This window comes from Coffea arabica, chromosome 8e (assembly GCF_036785885.1).
Source record: "Coffea arabica cultivar ET-39 chromosome 8e, Coffea Arabica ET-39 HiFi, whole genome shotgun sequence".
Lineage (NCBI taxonomy): Eukaryota > Viridiplantae > Streptophyta > Magnoliopsida > Gentianales > Rubiaceae > Coffea > Coffea arabica.
The window spans coordinates 52,409,240-52,426,762 of NC_092324.1; the positions used below are offsets into that span (position 1 = coordinate 52,409,240).

Below are 17,523 nucleotides of genomic sequence, written 5' to 3' on the forward strand. Positions count from 1 at the left end.
AAGGATAAATAACTGTATGAATAACTAATTACAGAATTCTAATGAGAATAGATGACCGGAGAAAGTAGGGAGTCTCGTATTCGTTATATGTGGACATATTATATGATATTTATTGTGGTACTTTATCTGATAATTATAGTAATTATTAAACTGTAACTTATCATTATGATTAACAAATAAAGTACGATAAGAATATTAGAGTCTATCAGTATCCTATGATGGGAGGGATTGTGACTCTATTAATATTCTAGGGCTCCTGGTCCCTCTCACCACTCTGACATACGTTATTTTTACCCATCACTAAAATAACATAAGAGAGAGTTAGGTGAGAGAAGGCTAGGCAGTAAAGGTTTACAGTTTACAACCTTGGTGATCGGAAGGCTTGCTAAAAAGGCTGTGAAATTCTTCTCCAAAATGTCTTCAATATCTCAAGGTATGTTAATTTAGAATTTATTTTTTAATTTTAATTTACAAATCATACTAAATATCCTGCTTCTTATGTCTAACATTCTATACTTATAAAGATGCAGGAAGCGACCCAAAAACCCTTAACTAATAGCGTATTCCGGAATGAAGATGATTATTGAGAATGGTGTAAGTAATAAAATAACTATAACTGTTCTTCACTTTATTTATTTTTGTCTAAAAGAAACAAGGAAGAAGAAGAAATTGGAGGTTGAGAATCACGGTGGGCTGGCGAAGGCTTGCCTGCTTATATCACTACTCAGCGTTGACCGCAAAAACAAGTAACACCAGTCTATTAAGCTCGATGGTTGCAGGTATAATACATATGTATATTTTAATCTGGCTTCATCATAAAAATAATTCCATCATATACATATATGCGACCATGCATGCATGAGGGTCATGAGACTCATGCAGCATCATGATCACCAGTACCTTGAAATGCGGGCTGATCTTCAGATTTACAGCTTTCGTGTTTCCATCACTTCCACAGCTTCCTACACGTAAACAGAAATTATTTGCAAAAGAAAGATGGGCGCCGGGCGGGGCAGAGAGAAGTGGATCAGAACTTATTTATTAAAAAACTTGTTTGGATAGTGGTTTTGTTGCAAAAATTTATTTATTTATATTCATAATCAACACATTTTCTATTCATTTTTTTTTTATCTCCCATTAAAGAAATGTTACAGCAATTTTTCCTATCCAAACACTCGAATTCTTGGAATCGTGAACTTGGGGGGATTTTTGTGAACAATAATGTGCACATGTATAATGATGAGTGCTTACCTGAAAAGGAGGGAACAAGAAGAATTAGGAGGAGGAGGAGGAGGATGAGATATTGGTAAGTCTTCATGGGAGCTGGTTGCATGCTTGCTGGTCTTGCAGCAGCTGCTCCGGTGCCTGGTTACCCGTTACCCTACTTGGAATAACTTTCAGCTGAATGAATGAACTACTACTATATTGTACGTATAAAGTTTTATAGAGCCCAAGACTAGACTGGAAGGGGTGTGCGGTTCATTGTTGTGGTTGTCTTCTTTTTTCGGTGGTCATAGTTCCCTTCACTCAATCAATAGCTTTCTTGAAAATAAATCCTGGATCCCAATTCACAGTTTCACTCTTTATCACCCAAAGTCAACTCTTCCATCTCCTTTTCCAGCAACTAGTGTTCAGTCCTCTTCACTGTGCCTAGTGCCTATCTCTCTCTCTCTCGCGGGACGCGATTTAAGAACGCTTATTGAGATCCAAACTTTGTATGCCGTCGGTATCTACTATCCACTGCTTGAGTTCAATGAACTTAGAGCGGAAAAGAAAAATGAAGGAAAAACAAAAAATATTTTATCTAAATTTTTTCCGCTCCGTTACAAATACAATTCACAAATTTCGTACCCAAACAGCTACAACTTAATTGGTAAATGAATTTTACTTTTTTTTTCAAGTAACGATAGTATTTGTATAATTTAATCTATCATATTTTATAAAAATGGAGAGTCTAAAGAGGCTTAGGTAGCCTATCTGACTTAGATTAAAAGAATGTTTACCATTTCTTTTTAATTTTTTTCATTGTATATAGGATTCGAACCTCTCACCTACATATCAAAAGGAACTTTTTTGAGTTTTAGGGCTAAAGCTCAGTGATTGGATTTTAGCTCTTGAGGGCATATGCTTTATCAAGATTAGTCTACATGCATTTCTGTCGGCTAGCTTTGTTGTCATACGTAGTATTACGTACCGGCTAACCAAAGTTCACAAGGATCCACTCATTATGATTTTTTTTTTTTTTGGGGTTATTGTGGGGGGCCACGGGGTGGGAAGGGTCGGTAAGTAATTCCAGTAGCTGACAAGCATATCTTTTTGCTTGTGTCTTGATCAAGTGTTTGTCGTATTAGTTTGTGGCAAATTACTAATTAGATTTAGCCGGTTCACAATCCACAACGAAAAGTGCGAATGCATAGTTAGACTGACAGCAACCATCTTCAAGAAATTGAAATACTTACAAACATCTACTCTTCATTGCAAGTTACGGTTCCGTTTTCCACACTCTTAGCATTTTTATTTTTTTAGTACTATCACTTGGGCAAACGGCTCATGGTGTATTAAATCTCTAATCCATATCCTTGACCAGGTCTACTTTTTTGGCTGATTCAGTTCCAGAGGCACAGCTAGAGTGTTTTGGTCAATAGGGATGGCCACTTTGTGGTTGTAGGAAGACAATCAAGTGATGTAGAGAACTTTGTGGGCAGAAAGGTTAGTTCACAATGTTAGTAACGTCAACGATGAATTCTATGCGTATGGGAATTAAAACGCACAAGCGAGTTTGGTCTATAGACTTGTTACTTATATACCGTGTGATTCGGCCGTTCATTAACATAAGTATTTTTATATCGACTTGTGAAGATAATATGAAATAGTATTAAATTCCCACTTTTAAACCGCAATTGATTTCTTTTTTTTTTTAAAAAAATAATGCGGGTGTAATGGTACCAGAGTCCAGACTGAGCTATGTGGAAACTCCAAATTCTAATAACAGGAATTGATAATTCAACTTGATAATAACTAATCAATTGCAGAGATAAGTTGTGAAATTGACTCAGAAAGCTATTTCTAATGAATGTATTAAGAGTTACAGAAAGGGCGGGAAAGGTTAAGGGGATGAACAAGAATGAAGGAATTTGAGGGGAAGGAACAGAAAGAGGCTCAGCCCCAATCTCTGTTGAAATTACACAAGAAAAGCCTGCCTATTACATTCATTCTATCCTATTTATAGACTACTAGCTGGTAACCAACTTCATATCTTCTAATTTGCGTGACTAAGTGGCTGAGAGGCCGTTGCAGCCATTTTGAAAGTTTGTTATTCGAGTTTCAGTATCTTCCTGTGCGTTTGTTGCAGAATCATCTTCTAGCTAAAGCGTGGTCTTGAAACCACACTTTCCTTTGCTTCTTCTACCTATTTCACGCCTTTCCTTCCTTTGTCTTCACGCCTTTAATTTGACTTTATGACAATAGCTTCCCCTGCAATTAAATCTTGTCCTCAAGATTGGAATTCTGGAAATTTGCGTTCTATCTCTTCTGCATCTTCCCACGTTGCTTTAGCAGGAGAGACTCCCCACCATTGTACTAGCCACTGGACTGCTGCTGCATTCTTCTTCTTAACAATCCTTCGATCTAGCACTATCATTGGCTCTACCCTGAAGTGACCATTCTCATTTGTGTCTGGCAGTTGTAACACTGGAACCACCTTCTGTCCTATCTTCATTTTTAGCAGGGAAACATGAAAAACTGGGTGTATTTTTGATGAAGTTGGGAGCTGAAGTTTGTAGGCCACCTTTCCTATCTTCTGAATTACTTGATAAGACCCAAAGTACCTTGCTGATAATTTAGTGTTGCTTCTCATCTCCACAGAGTTTTGCCTGTAAGGTTGTAGCCTAAGGTACACCCAATCTCCAACCTCAAATTCCCTTTCAGTCCTCCTTCTATCTGCATAGACCTTCATTCTATTTTTGGCCTCCTCCAGGTTCTTCTTAAGCAATCCTTCTATTCTCTCCCTTTCTTGTAAGTGATCTGCCACCATGGCCACCTTAGAGTGTGAATATACACCTAAAGCTAGTTGGGGTGACTTCATTCCATACAATGCTTCAAAGGGGCTTATCTGTATGGCAGTGTGATAAGAGGTGTTATACCACCATTCTGCCATTGATAGCCAGGCATTCCATCTCTTGGGCTCCTGATGTGTCATGCATCGTAAATACATTTCAAGGACCTGATTTACTCTCTCAGATTGACCATCTGTCTGAGGGTGGTAGGCAGTACTTAAGCATAGTTCAGTCCCCATTAGTGAGAATAATTATGTCCAGAATTGACTGGTAAATACCTTATCTCTGTCTGACAGCATGCTTAGTGGCATTCCATGTAGTCTGCAAACTTGGTCCAGGAAGACTCTGGCCACTATTGGAGCATCAAAAGGATGAGTTAGGCTGGTGAAATGAGCATACTTAGTGAACCTGTCCACTGTGACCATGATTGTGTCTTTCCTTTCTGAAGTAGGCAACCCCTCAATAAAATCCATGGTGACATGACTCCAGGAGTACTGTGGTGTGGGTAATGGTTGCAGGAGACCAGGATAAGCAACATGCTCATCCTTGTATCTCCTACAGGTGTCACACTGCAACACTGTATCCTTGACTCCCTTATATATCCCTGACCAGTGAAAGAACTGCTTGGCCCTTAGGTAGTTAGCTTGTACACCAGAGTGGCCTCCTAACTGTGAGTTATGGATGTCAATGATGATTTTCCTCCTGATTTGTCCTCATTTTTCCACTACTACTCGTCCCTTGTATTTGACTATCCCATTTTGATAGGAGTAGTTTTGTAGGGAACTTGGTGTGAGAATCAGACTCTTGATCATCTCTTGAACTTCTTCATCTCCTTGATAGCTTTCCTTCACCTCCTTGACTCACTCAGGAATGACACATGTCATTTCTGCAATCTCCCCTTCTTCCTTGCTGCTTCTCCTGGATAGTGCATCTGTAACAACATTCTCCTTGCCTTTCTTGTATTGAATTTCATAGCTTAACCCTAACAGTTTAGTGAGCCATTTCTGTTGGAGTGGAGTAGTGACCCTTTGTTCAAGCAAATACTTGAGGCTCTGGTGATCTGTCCTGATTATGAAGTGATGACCTTCCAATTAATGTCTCCACTTGGTAACTGCAGTGACTAGTGCCAATAGCCCTTCTCATAAATGGATAGTCCCAAATTCTTTGTCCCTAAGCTCTGACTTAAATAAGCAATAGGTCTCCTTTCTTGCATAAGCACAGCTCCTATCCCTCCATAGCATGCATCAGTTTCTATGATGAAAATCTTGTTGAAATCTGGCAAGGCTAGCACAGGTGTGCTGCACATAGCCATCTTAAGCCTCTGGAATGCCTCTTCAGCCTCCTCAGTCCATTGGAATCCCCCCTTCTTCAGTAATGTTGTTAGAGGCTTGGCAATGGATCCATAACCTCTCACAAATTTCCTGTAGTAACCTATCAATCCTAGAAACCCCTTTAGCTGCTTCACATTTCCAGGCCTTGGCCAGTGCATCATCCCTTCCATTTTCTTAGGATCCGCCTGCACTCCTTCAGCAGTGATTATGTGGCCTAAGTACTCAATTTGAGTCTGTGCAAAGCAGCACTTGCTCTGTTTTGCAAACAGTTAGTATTGTCTCAATAGGTTCAATACTTCTTCTACATGTTGGAGATGAGTTTCTAAGGTAAGGCTGTACACCAAGATGTCATCAAAGAATACTATCACATATTTCCTCAGTTGCTCCTTAAAGACTTGGTTCATTAAGCTCTGAAATGTAGCAGGGGCATTAGTTAGCCCAAATGGCATCACCTTGAATTCGTACAGTCCCTGATGAGTCCTGAATGCAGTTTTGTATCTGTCTTCTACTTTGACCCTGATATGATGGTAATCTGCCCTTAGATCAATTTTAGTGAAATACTTGGATCCATGTAATTCGTCAATCAACTTATCAATCAGAGGCATTGGAAATTTATCATTCACTGTAAGCTCATTGAGTTGCCTGTAGTCCATACAGAACCTCCAACTACCATCCTTCTTTTTGACTAACAGGACAGGAGAGGCAAATGAGCTATTGCTAGGCTGTATAATCTCCATTTGTATCATATCCCTTACCAGCATCTCTATTTCTGACTTCTGCACATAAGGGCATCTGTAGGGCTTGATCTGAAATGGTCTGGCACCTTCCCTGAGTGGTATCCCATGGTCATGGCTCCTCGGAGGAGGCAGACCCTGAGGTTCAGCAAATATATTTTGGTATTGTTTCAGCATCTCTTTCACTCCTGTTGGCATCTCTCCCTGTCCTTCCTGTTCCTCCTCCACTATAGTGAGAAATGCAGTGACTCCATATTCTTGCTTCCTTCTCCACTTGACCAACTTGCTCCCTTTAATGGTTGTCAGCTTTAGCTTATTAGATTCACCCTTCAGTTCTACTTTCTCCTTCCCTTTGGTGAACTTCATGCTCAGCTGGTTGAAGTCAAATTCGATGGGACTATATCTGGCCAGCTAGTCCACTCCCAGTACCATATCATAGCTCCCTAGCTGCAAGGTGTTGAAGTTGTGCTGAAACTCATGTCCATGAACCTTCCAATTCAGGGGTCTGCTGAGTTGTCTAGACTCCAGCTTCTCCCCATTGGCCACTCTAACTGTCAGGGGGACTTGTGTCAATTGCAGTTGTAGGTGAGAAGCCAACCTTTCATCTAGAAAATAATAGGTGCTGCCACTGTCAACCAGAATTAGGAGCTCTCTTCCCTCAAGAGCGCCTTTCAGTTTAAAGGTGTTGTGTCCATTTTCCCCAGACAATGTGTGAATTGAAATCTCTATCCTCTCATTACTGATTCCTCCTTCAATACAGTCACAAAACTCCTCTCCTTCATCCACTCCCCCATCAGTTACTTCAATCAGTTCAGTTGACTCATCCTCCAAGATATACTGAATCTGAGCTTGCTTGCAGATGTGGCCCAAAGTATAAGGTTCTGCACACTTGTAACATAGACCCCTCTCTCTCCTGTAGTTGAATTTTGTGGGAGAAATTTTTCTGAAATGGCCTGCCGTGGTTCCCCTACCCTGTGCCCCCCTGTGGTCACTGTCCTTGAGTACTTTAGAGCCTTCAGTGTGCCACTTGTTCCTTAGCTGTGGGACAGGATTTGGTCTGCTGTTCCCCATGGCATTGGGGTTGAATGGGACTCCGTGGGGTAATGTCCTCTGTGCTCTCTTTATAACTTCCAAATTCTTCTCCTGCAGCTTAGCAGCTTCTATAGTTTCTGCTAAAGTGTGAGGTCTAGCCATTCTCACCATGTTTACAATCTCACTCTTCAAACCACTTAGAAAACAGGATTTATAATAGGAATCAGGTTGATTAGGTAGTAGAGGCATTACCAGGGACTTCAGCAGCTCGAATTTCTCCAGGTACTCAGTCACACTCCCTGTCTGTGTCAGCTTATTGAACTCCTCTATGGTCTCTTCTGGTGTCCCCCCTCCAAATCTCTCACATATTGCCATGGACAACTCCTCCCATGGAAATTCAGTTCTCCCATGGTACATTCCATGGAACCATATGTCTGCATTTCCTTTAAGATGCAGTTGAGCCAGATCAGATTTCAGCTCCTCTTCTACTCCCTGGATCTGAAAGTACTTGTTGGCTCTCCTGACCCATTCCCTAGGATTCTCTCCATCAAACATAGGGAAGTCAAGTTCTGGCAACCTGTTTCCTCCTCTTCCTTCTGCTTTCTCAGGTTTTTTGCTGACCAGATCCAATTTCTGATATTCTCCTGAGCTGCTTCCTTCTTCACCCTTTTCCTTGTCAGTCAATTTGGCCATCATCTGCGCCATCATATTCATCATGCTCTCATACTTCTGATCCAAGTTTTTTATAGTTTTTTCAGTACTCTCTTGCCTGTGTTCCATGGCTCTTATGGCTTGCTCCATTCCATTATTCTTATTGGCAAATGTCCTCAAGACACTCCCTAACTCAGTCAGGTCCTTCCTTATCATCTCCTCCTGTGTTTTAGTCATCCCTAATGGCTCGTAGCTAGCTCTGATACCACTATAATGGTACCAGACTGAGCTATGTGGAAACTCCAAATTCTAATAACAGGAATTGATAATTCAACTTGATAATAACTAATCAATTGCAGAGATAAGTTGTGAAATTGACTTAGAAAGCTATTTCTGATGAATGTATTAAGAGTTACAGAAAGAGAGGGAAAGGTTAAGGGGATGAACAAGAATGAAGGAATTTGGGGGGAAGGAACAGAAAGAGGCTCAGCCCCAATCTCTGTTGAAATTACACAAGAAATGCCTGCCTATTACATTCATTCTATCCTATTTATAGACTACTAGCTGGTAACCAACTTCATATTTTCTAATTTGCGTGACCAAGTGGCTGAGAGGCCGTTGCAACCATTTTGAAAGTTTGTTATTCGAGCTTCAGTATCTTCCTGTGCGTTTGTTGCAGAATCATCTTCTAGCTAAAGCGTGGTCTTGAAACCACGCTTTCTTTTGCTTCTTCTACCTATTTCACGCCTTTCCTTCCTTTGTCTTCACGCCTTTAATTTGACTTTATGACAGCGGGTAAAATTAGGATTACAAATTTTGAACGTTTGACTGAGTTTCGTTAGGTGTCAGGCACTAAAGTTGAAGACAGACAGATTCATACAAAGTGCATACATACCACATTCAATTCAACCTCCCCCGTCCCCTACCCCTCTCTCTCTCCCCACGCAGAACAGAACAGAGCAGAGCAGTGAACAGCGATAGCATAAGCAAAAACAAGAGAGGATGTTGATATTGCGACATGCACTAGCGATGGTGCGCAATTCGCTGTCACCTCCGTTAACATGCCTTTTGCCCCCAGAGTTTTTTTTTTTCTCTCACAATGGTATAGCAAGCATGCCTGCCTTTGTCGGCTGTTGCTGCGTGGTCTTGCCAGAGTCACTTCATTTCACATAGAACGACAACCACCATGATAAATGCAAATGAATTTGGTAGCAGTCAAATCATAAAAAAGTTTCACCACTTTCAACCCAGCTGAGCTGACTCTCCACCTCCGATTGCATCACTTCCCATTTCTTCGACCGGTCATCTTCGTAAATTTTCAGTCATCATGTTTATACTTGAGCAGGACAGATGAATACTTGGAAGGGTGGGGGGGGGGGGGGGGGTGTACTGTTATCATCTTATGAAGTCAGCGAACGTTGTTGATAGAATTCGTCCACTCTTACGAGGTCAAGAATTACACCTGCGGTGGAGCAAACAGAGCTTAATTAGTTCTCAAGTGTAACCGCCTGCCCTACAGTGCCCACCATCATACTCCCCTTCCCTTGTGCTCTTCCTAGATCAATTCTTCATCTTTCTCCTTTTTACTTTTCAGGCCTATGACAATCACGAAGCATTTACAGATGGAAGAAGGCAGCTACTCGGCACACAAATTCAAGTTGTTTCTCCGTTCTTCACCTTCCGGTAGCCAGACCACTTTTCTCTCCAAACACAAAAACCCAAAAAGTGGAGAATTCGTTGTATGGAAACAGAATTTTAGAGTTTTGCTATTGATTACATTCATCACCAACCTAGTAGTTGAGAGGAAAAAGGGCCCAGGCCAATGATCCTCAGTAATGGATTTGACGGTATCAAAATTGGTATAAACTTCTCGAGCAGCAATTGAACCAACCTGGCTCTATTGTGCAATAAAAACCAAAAACCAAGTTAGAAGGATCTATAACACCCAAAACAGAAAAAAAAAAAAAAAAAAAAAGAAAGAAAGAAAAGGGCTGTATGCTTTTAAAAGCAAAACAGATATCATCATCATGAATGTGGATAAAGCAAAAACAGAATTACAGTGGCGATTACTAGCATACTTTTTTTTACTGTAACTGAAGCCAACCTTTTGAAAATATTTGGTTGGCGCTCTCCAATGACAAAATTTTGTTTAAGAAAGATAAAAGATAAAAAATAAAATCAGAGCAATATTACACAATTAACAACAATAGATTAGCAGCCGCTGTTGGGTATACACAGATCTGTAGGTGGTGGTCAAATATCTAATTGACTGCTGAACGTGTACATGGATGCAGACTTTTAATATGCAAGAACAGCTCCAGTACTAGCAGCAGCAGCTGAAGAATGGCACGAATCACCTCCACCAAAATCTAGCTTGGCCCGAAAAGTGTTGAAACCTGACATATGTCTGACAAATCGAGTAAAACTAACCCAATTATGATATTCAAATAAATTTTTGTCCATTCTATTAAAGTTGAAAGAAAAAGATGGCCTTTCTAAACCATCTGAATAGAATTTTGACATCTTCAACACCTGCTGAAATGAATCATCATCCAAATTAGATGCTGAATTTTCTCCCTCCAGGGGAATATCACAAACCCTTGCCGCAAGTAGAAGTTGTTTAAGCAATCCTTCAGGACTGCTCAATGGGTTCACTTGCTGCTCTTCTGCATCTTGCATTTCAAAGCAAGTACAACACATAGTAAAACCATACCTACCAAATACGCGAGCAATAGGCAGGTATCCATCTCGAATTGAAGTGTTGTAGTAACCGGCTGTTAACTCTGATGGATGGGATCGAGTGCCATAGTGCCAATGGATGCCTGCCACTTTTCCTGACATGTTGACTTCAATGCCACGAAAAATAGACTCTGCTTCCCTGCAAATCCTCTCCCCATGCAGAATTAGCAACCCTGAGTACCATTCAAGGAAGAACTCCCCATATGGTGTGCTCCATGAACCACTGCTTCTAAAAAATTCTGTACTTTCTGGATCATGCATCAAATTGCCAGCACCAATAGGGCCCCCATTTGCCCACTCGCGCACTCCTCTTTCCCAGGCACACGCATTTAGAGATGCAAGCATATACTGGCAAATTGGAAGAAGAAAATTATCAAAACTTGGAAACATGAAAGATAGGCATGGAATATTGAAGCGACTAGGGAAAACAGTAAAAACATGGTGAGGTAACTCCCCTCAAATGAAAGTGACCTCTATTTAGAGCTTACCTTGTCATAGCATTGGAATTCACCGAGCTCGCGAGAGCGCCATGCCCACGTTAGCTTCTGAGTTGGGCACGAAGGATATCTTAGTTCACCAGCAGGACCCATTCCAACTTGAATTCCCTGCAAATGGAACAGCTAATAAAACGAAAACCACAAGGTGTATAAAGCTATGCATAGATATAATAAATCATTAAGCCAGTCAACTTACAGTAATGATGCTGCCAAGGAATGGTCTGAAGGTGTCTCGGAAGTTCCTCATGAAATCAGCATATGCTTGAATTGGTGATCGTCCATAAAGAATAGGAAGAACATCACATCCTAGCGAAATATATTCCATGTTCCTTCTACCAAATCTGTCGGAATAAGCTAAATCTGGTTTTTTATCCATTTCTTCAAGCACCCATTGAGGAAGAGAAATCCTAGGCACAGAAAACAGAAGTTTCAGTTCCAGTAACAGATAGACAGGTATATTTGAGAGAAAAAATGGCTATCGAATGCTCAGAAAGCTAAAACTACAATCATTCCAGCATTAAGGTTACAGGAAAAACATATGTTCAACAAACTTGAATGCAACTTAGATTTAAAAACATGTATAACCTTCAAACCAAAAATCTGCATCTTAAAACTACCAGCCCCTTCTAACACAGCATTTTAAACTGTGCATGGATGTATTTGTATACACCCTATCACACATGTACATACATACGCACGATATATATATAGCTGTTTTATCGCATCTCCAGACTATATCCCCATAATTTGAGGGATTGGTGAAAAGAAGGATGGCTGAAAGGGAAAATGATACATGTTAAATTACAATCTATCTCATGGCCGGTACCACGTTTTCTCTATTACGCAATAACTCCATATCATTCTCTTCAAGGTCATACTGCAAATCACAAATGAAGCTTGTTAAGGATGTATGACAATTTAAGCTTATACGTAAGCATTGAAGTGCTACCTATTCATAACTTTCTTTATGTATATGAAAAAAATTTAACTCATTCTACCTTAGATAACCCTTCATTCTCAATTTGGAGCTGCCATTCATTACTTAGGGACAGGCTAACAGCAACAAAAAGCTATAAAGGTGTATCATTAGAGAGAATCAACATCCAACTAGGGTGTCTGAGTATTGACAACAGGAAATTTTGTTTCGAAAAGGGCAAAAATGAAAATACATAATCCGGATCAATAAATAATAAAACATGTGATTTGTCATTACTCTCATTTTCCCAGGTCTAAAACCAGGAAGAAACAATAATAATAATAAAGACTATTAACCATAACTAGAACCCTTTTTCATTTCAAAGTCCTATCAGACGTTTCTCAGTTAGTTAGACAAATCTACACTTGCCGTGAGGTTAATGGTGATGAGTATATCATTTTTGTCTCTTTTTATGAAGGTTGGGAAATAAGACAGGTGGTAATGCTGGTAGTAATTGTTGACCAAATCTAATTAATACAGTGTTACATAAGTATTGGTCAACTAAGGCTTCTAAGTTGGGTTTTGGTGATTTTGAGGCTATGTCTAAATTCTATGCAAAAAGTGGGTAGTTAGATGTGTTCTCATTCGGAATTGTCTGCTGGCAAGTGGTGGTGGCAGCCAGCAGTCTGCCAATGGTTGGAGGCAGTTTAGGTTGCTTGTACAAAGAGAAGGAAGAACAAGAACAAGGAGGAGGAGGAGAAGAAGAAAAGAATATTTGAGTTTTTAAACCATCTCCACTTACACCTAACTTCAATTATTAATGCTACAAATTCCTCTTCTGAACTGAAGATGTTGGAGGTTTGATAGAATCCATTCTGATTAATGAGTTTGTCATTCATATTCTCCCAGTTCCACATCCAAAGGATTAACCAAACAGTCTGTGAGTTGTTTTTACCTTTTCAGATATCTGGATTTTCATCAACTTATATAATAATTCCAAAGACAGAGAAAACTGATGAGTTGGGAAAAAAATTACAGCAGGGAAACAGAGATTCAGGTAATTTGAAATACATATTCTGTATAAATCTACAAATTGTCTTGCAACACTCTACATAGATCAGAAACTTTACGAGTCAGCGGCTACTCCCCTATCTTAGCTACTCATGTAGTGTGAGCAACTAAATTAATAAATGAAATTAAATGCAGCCACACAAAGTCTAAACTTGGTTCATCGACATATAATTAACGAAAATTCTTTGAACGATCACCTGGGTTTAAGCTCCCAATCTATTTAGCAATAACAGCAATACTATCATGATTAATCAATCTAGAATCTTGACATTGATGAATGAATCTTGATGTCGGAGCAAGAGCACCAAATGAAGAAAAAGGGGAAGCTTATTAAGAACTAGAAACCATGGCACATGCACAGGAAATGAAATGCAGACATAATTCCAAGACATATATGATCCCACAGGTGCCGTGGGCTAGTCCCTGATGGCATGTTTGACCACATCATTTACTATTTTATTAACTACTTTGGAACTAAAACCATCAAAATTCATAAATGAAGCTAGGGTTTTCCTCACTTACATGTGCAGCAAACCTAGTTCTAGTGTAAGAAATGACCTGAGTAATAAATGAGGCATTTAAAATTAATAGATCATGAATGACAGTAAACTTAGCTGTCTATGGAGTTTCCAGAAATCAATTCCACATCCCAAACTCTTGAATGCTTCAACCACTTACATTCTCTCATTTTCTGTAATGTGCTTGGCTCAGCAGCTCCAAGGAAGCAAGTGCACCCATCACTTCGTCCATTTTTGTTTTGCTATATCGGTTGCCCACTCAAGGTACTTATATCTGTTCCTTTGGTACTTTAAATAAGCAAACATATTGGTGACAAAAAAAACTAGGTCTACTTTGTGCATACAAAATTCCTTCTAAAATTACAAACTTCTGGTGTGAGCACAAATATTGGGGATTTAAAATTTGTAATGAATATACATAATAAAATTAGAATTTAATAAACTTGGTTGATGCCTAGTTGTAATTGGATAGAAAATAAAAAGAGCCAGAACTTTTACGAGGAGAAAAAAAAGACATGTTCTTCGAAAACTTAAAGAGAGAGGACAAGAAGCTTTCTCCCTTTTGCTTGGAATTTCAGAAGAAAACAAGACGAAAAGCTCAATTACTTCTGATGATAAGTCCTTTCCATTAATTTGATGAGGGCAAATTTCAGAAAATATGTATTTTCAACATCAACTTTATCTTCGGACCATCTCTACTTACTAATGTGAGAAACTTTAAGGAGGCTTTTAGTTGTATATCTTCTCTCACTTGTTTTTTTTTTTATTTACCTTTAAAATTCCCAGGAACGAAAAAACATGTTCTCTGCATTCCGTACTGTTCTCTTCTTCCCATCTCACTCCTCCCAAGCATAGCAGAAAAACTGGGATAAAATTACACAATTTCCTAAAATGCATCTAAAATATATATTTGGGACAACATAGCAACATACTTACATCTTCCAACCTCCTCGACGCTTCAGACAGCTTGGATTTCTTCCTTTTGAGGGAAAATATAAGATTCAACTGCTTGACCAATCACCAACCTTCCATTAGATGTATCTCACTCCAATGCAAGCAGATAAAAAGTAGGTGACAATTCACCACTGCAAAGTAATCACATTCCTAGAAATCTCTACTCGGGAAAGACCATTGACTGAAGTAGACGAACCTAATCTCTCAGGATCTTAAGAAGACCCTAAAGTGTAGAGCCTTTTCTCACAGCCAGAGATCATTGAAGTTAATAGTGTCCTAGTCTAGTAGGAAGAGCTTACATCTGTGATCATCTTATAGCATTGAACTTATCCAATCAAGTATTTGTCAAGTAACTCTACGGTGTAGAAAATGCTCATCATCTCCCCTAAACACCCCCTCAAGGTGCAACAATTCAAAAAAATCCCAAAATAGTCAAACTGAATATGTAAACATCAGAAAGGTACCTTACATTGGAAAGATGCTTATCAGCGCATTAATGATTGCACATGCACCAAATTAAACATAAAAATATAAGCCTACAAAACTCACAATCACCAAGCCTGAAAAATACACAAACACTCAATGCCATGCTAATGGGCAGGCAACTGCTCAAGTACAAACTACATATAGTAGGTAGTGCAGATATTATTGCCACGGACAAATTTAGAAGACCGATGGATGCAGTGTACAAGCATCGGCATTTCTTAATTTTTATCACATTAAACAACTCACAATCTTAAAACTAAGTACATAAGTAGATGGATAAATTCTAGTCAAATCAACAATATGAAAAAAAATGTAACAGCATTGGAATTTTACCAACCAGAAGGGGTCGCCGGGCCCAGTTCCACATTGATGAAATGCCATAACAGCTTTAACCTTGAGACCAAAACGTTTAGCCAAAAGCACAATTTCCAAATAGCCTTGCCAGTTGTAAACCGTAGGGAAATCTCTCTCCACCAGCCCCCACCAGACTTCCATGACCACCCCCTCCACTCCGGCGGCAGCAAGGGCACGAAATGACTGCGCCATAGCTTTACTCCTCTTCATCTTCCCGGAGGAGGAGCTAACGACGTCGAGCGGCAGCGTGACAAAAACCGGCGAGCCCCGGCGGCGGTGGTATGGCGAGGATACGCCGTGCTGGAGCTCATATTGGAGATCACCGTCGAACTCGAAGCCATTGGAAGGTGTGGAGGAGGAAGAGGATGCGTTGAGGCGAGAGCTGAGGGTGAGTGGGTGAGCGGATGGCCGAGTTCGGAACCGAATTGAGGAAAATCGGAGGGAGGGAGTTAAGAAGTCGGTCCGAGAGCAGCAGAAGGAGGCTGAGAAACTCGGTGCCGATGGCGATGCGATCGCCATTGGTGGTGAGGGTTAGGGTTTTCAGATGATGAGGATTGTACGTATCCGGTGTATGTAAATATGTTTCAATCCTTTCAGTCAGTTTAACGAGCACCAGTACGACTGCCACAGTGAGCGAGTACGAGTGTGTGTGTGTGTGTGTGTGTGTGAGGGAGAAAGAGGACGGCGTCTGTAAATTTGTTATGTAAGATTTTTTTTTTTTAAGTTAAAAAAAATAAAAATGTGGTGAAAGAAAGTGTTTGGAAAAAAAAAATAAAATTCAAAAATAAAATTTTCCAAATACTTAGTCAGTGAATATGGAAGTGAAAAAGTTATATAAATGCGTTTTGGATCCCCTTTTTCTTCGTGTTTATAGGCATGTCACACTCATTTCACGTAATTTGATGAGTGAAAATAATATCAGGAGCCTATTCATCACCAAAACAAATTTGTGATGCATTTCTATGAATTTGTGTCATGCATTGTGCTGAAAACTATACAAATATGACAGAGATAAAAATGCAATCAGGTTGAGTCGAGTTCGACTTGGATTAAAATATTTGGACTCGATCTCAAGTTCAAATTCATTGAGCTCAAGTTCAAATTTAAATTTGTTTTTAATTAATCGAGTTCAAGTTCGAACTTGTTTTCATTGAATCCAATCAAGATTCATTCAAGTTCAATTAAGTTTATATTTTATATATTTTTAAATAAGGAATAAAATAGATATTTCATATTATTAAATAAAAAATTAAAAACATATATCCGTAAAACTTGATTGACCTCGATTAAATTCAACAAGTTTTTGAGTTCCTTCATTTTAGTTGTAAAATATTGCAACAATATATTGTTTTGAATGTTAAATTCCCTTTCAAAATTTTGTAGGTGATTACTGATATTATTTTAATTCTAGCCAATAAAACTCACAACTCATTATTTCATTTGGCATTTGAATTTCAATTTGATTGCGCACTAGCATAATCTATAACTCAATGAGGAGGATGCGACGTACCAATCGGAGTCATTGGACCATTCCAATTTCTTCCTTTTATTTTCAACGGTTTCAAAAAGGATTAATTATACTTTCACCCCTTAACTTGTCCTCGACTTCTACTTTGTATCTCAAAATTTACTGTTGAAATATTGTACCTTAAACTCTTTAAACTATTCCATTATGTACTGAAAGAGTCAGTGAAAAACCCGTGTTAGGCTATAAATACTATAACTCTTGTAACTGATTCTTGAATTCGATTGAATTGATGATGGTTACTTGGCTTATAATAAGATTCATTGGGCCATTTAAATGCATAAGTTGAGTTAGTCCACTCCTAGTGGTGATCCTATTAGACTTGTTCCGATCTTCTAGTCATTAATTCTGTAAGCAAAACTAAGTAATTAGCGGAGCTAAAGAGCTTACAATTACATATCATTAAGATGACAAATTTCACTTTGCAGTCCTTAACTTGTATATGATTCTCAAATTCTACCATATTTTGAATTTTTGAATGCGTTCCAGTAGGATCTAATTGTTAACATCGTGAGCAAAACATCTTAATATGTATATGATTTTGTTCCACAATAAGTGCGATAAATTAGCTTATTGTTTTATCTATTTGAATTAATTTAAGAAAATGATATCTTTCTTTTTTCTTTTTTTAAATTCGATATCTCTTATTTTTTGCTTTTT

At 39.0% G+C, this 17,523-nt stretch overlaps 1 protein-coding gene and 1 long non-coding RNA gene across 4 annotated transcripts; one reads left to right on the forward strand and one right to left on the reverse strand.

Moving 5' to 3' along the window:
• Window positions 1-289: 289 nt before the first annotated feature.
• On the forward strand, window positions 290-1,382 carry LOC140013106 (uncharacterized). Its single transcript, XR_011820177.1, has 2 exons — window positions 290-433; window positions 525-1,382. It is a non-coding gene; the product is annotated as an uncharacterized lncRNA (long non-coding RNA).
• A 6,774-nt stretch (window positions 1,383-8,156) lies between these two features.
• Window positions 8,157-16,010, reverse strand: LOC113703244 (beta-amylase 1, chloroplastic). 3 transcript variants are annotated; one of them, XR_011819874.1, is made up of 7 exons: window positions 15,322-16,010; window positions 11,866-11,916; window positions 11,236-11,446; window positions 11,031-11,147; window positions 9,999-10,890; window positions 9,594-9,700; window positions 8,157-9,265 (listed from the first exon to the last, which is right to left on the reverse strand). XR_011819874.1 is itself a non-coding variant. In XM_072061438.1 (5 exons), exons 1-5 carry the CDS (start codon window positions 15,855-15,857, stop codon window positions 10,102-10,104), a joined length of 1,704 nt encoding a protein of 567 aa, XP_071917539.1. In that variant the 5' UTR covers window positions 15,858-16,010; the 3' UTR covers window positions 9,779-10,101. The 3 variants fall into 3 exon arrangements, 2 of the variants coding, with proteins under 2 accessions (XP_071917539.1, XP_027080346.1); XM_072061438.1 differs by lacking the exons at window positions 8,157-9,265; window positions 9,594-9,700 and having other exon boundaries at window positions 9,779-10,890; XM_027224545.2 differs by lacking the exons at window positions 8,157-9,265; window positions 9,594-9,700; window positions 11,866-11,916 and having other exon boundaries at window positions 9,779-10,890; window positions 15,322-16,009.
• Window positions 16,011-17,523: the final 1,513 nt, after the last annotated feature.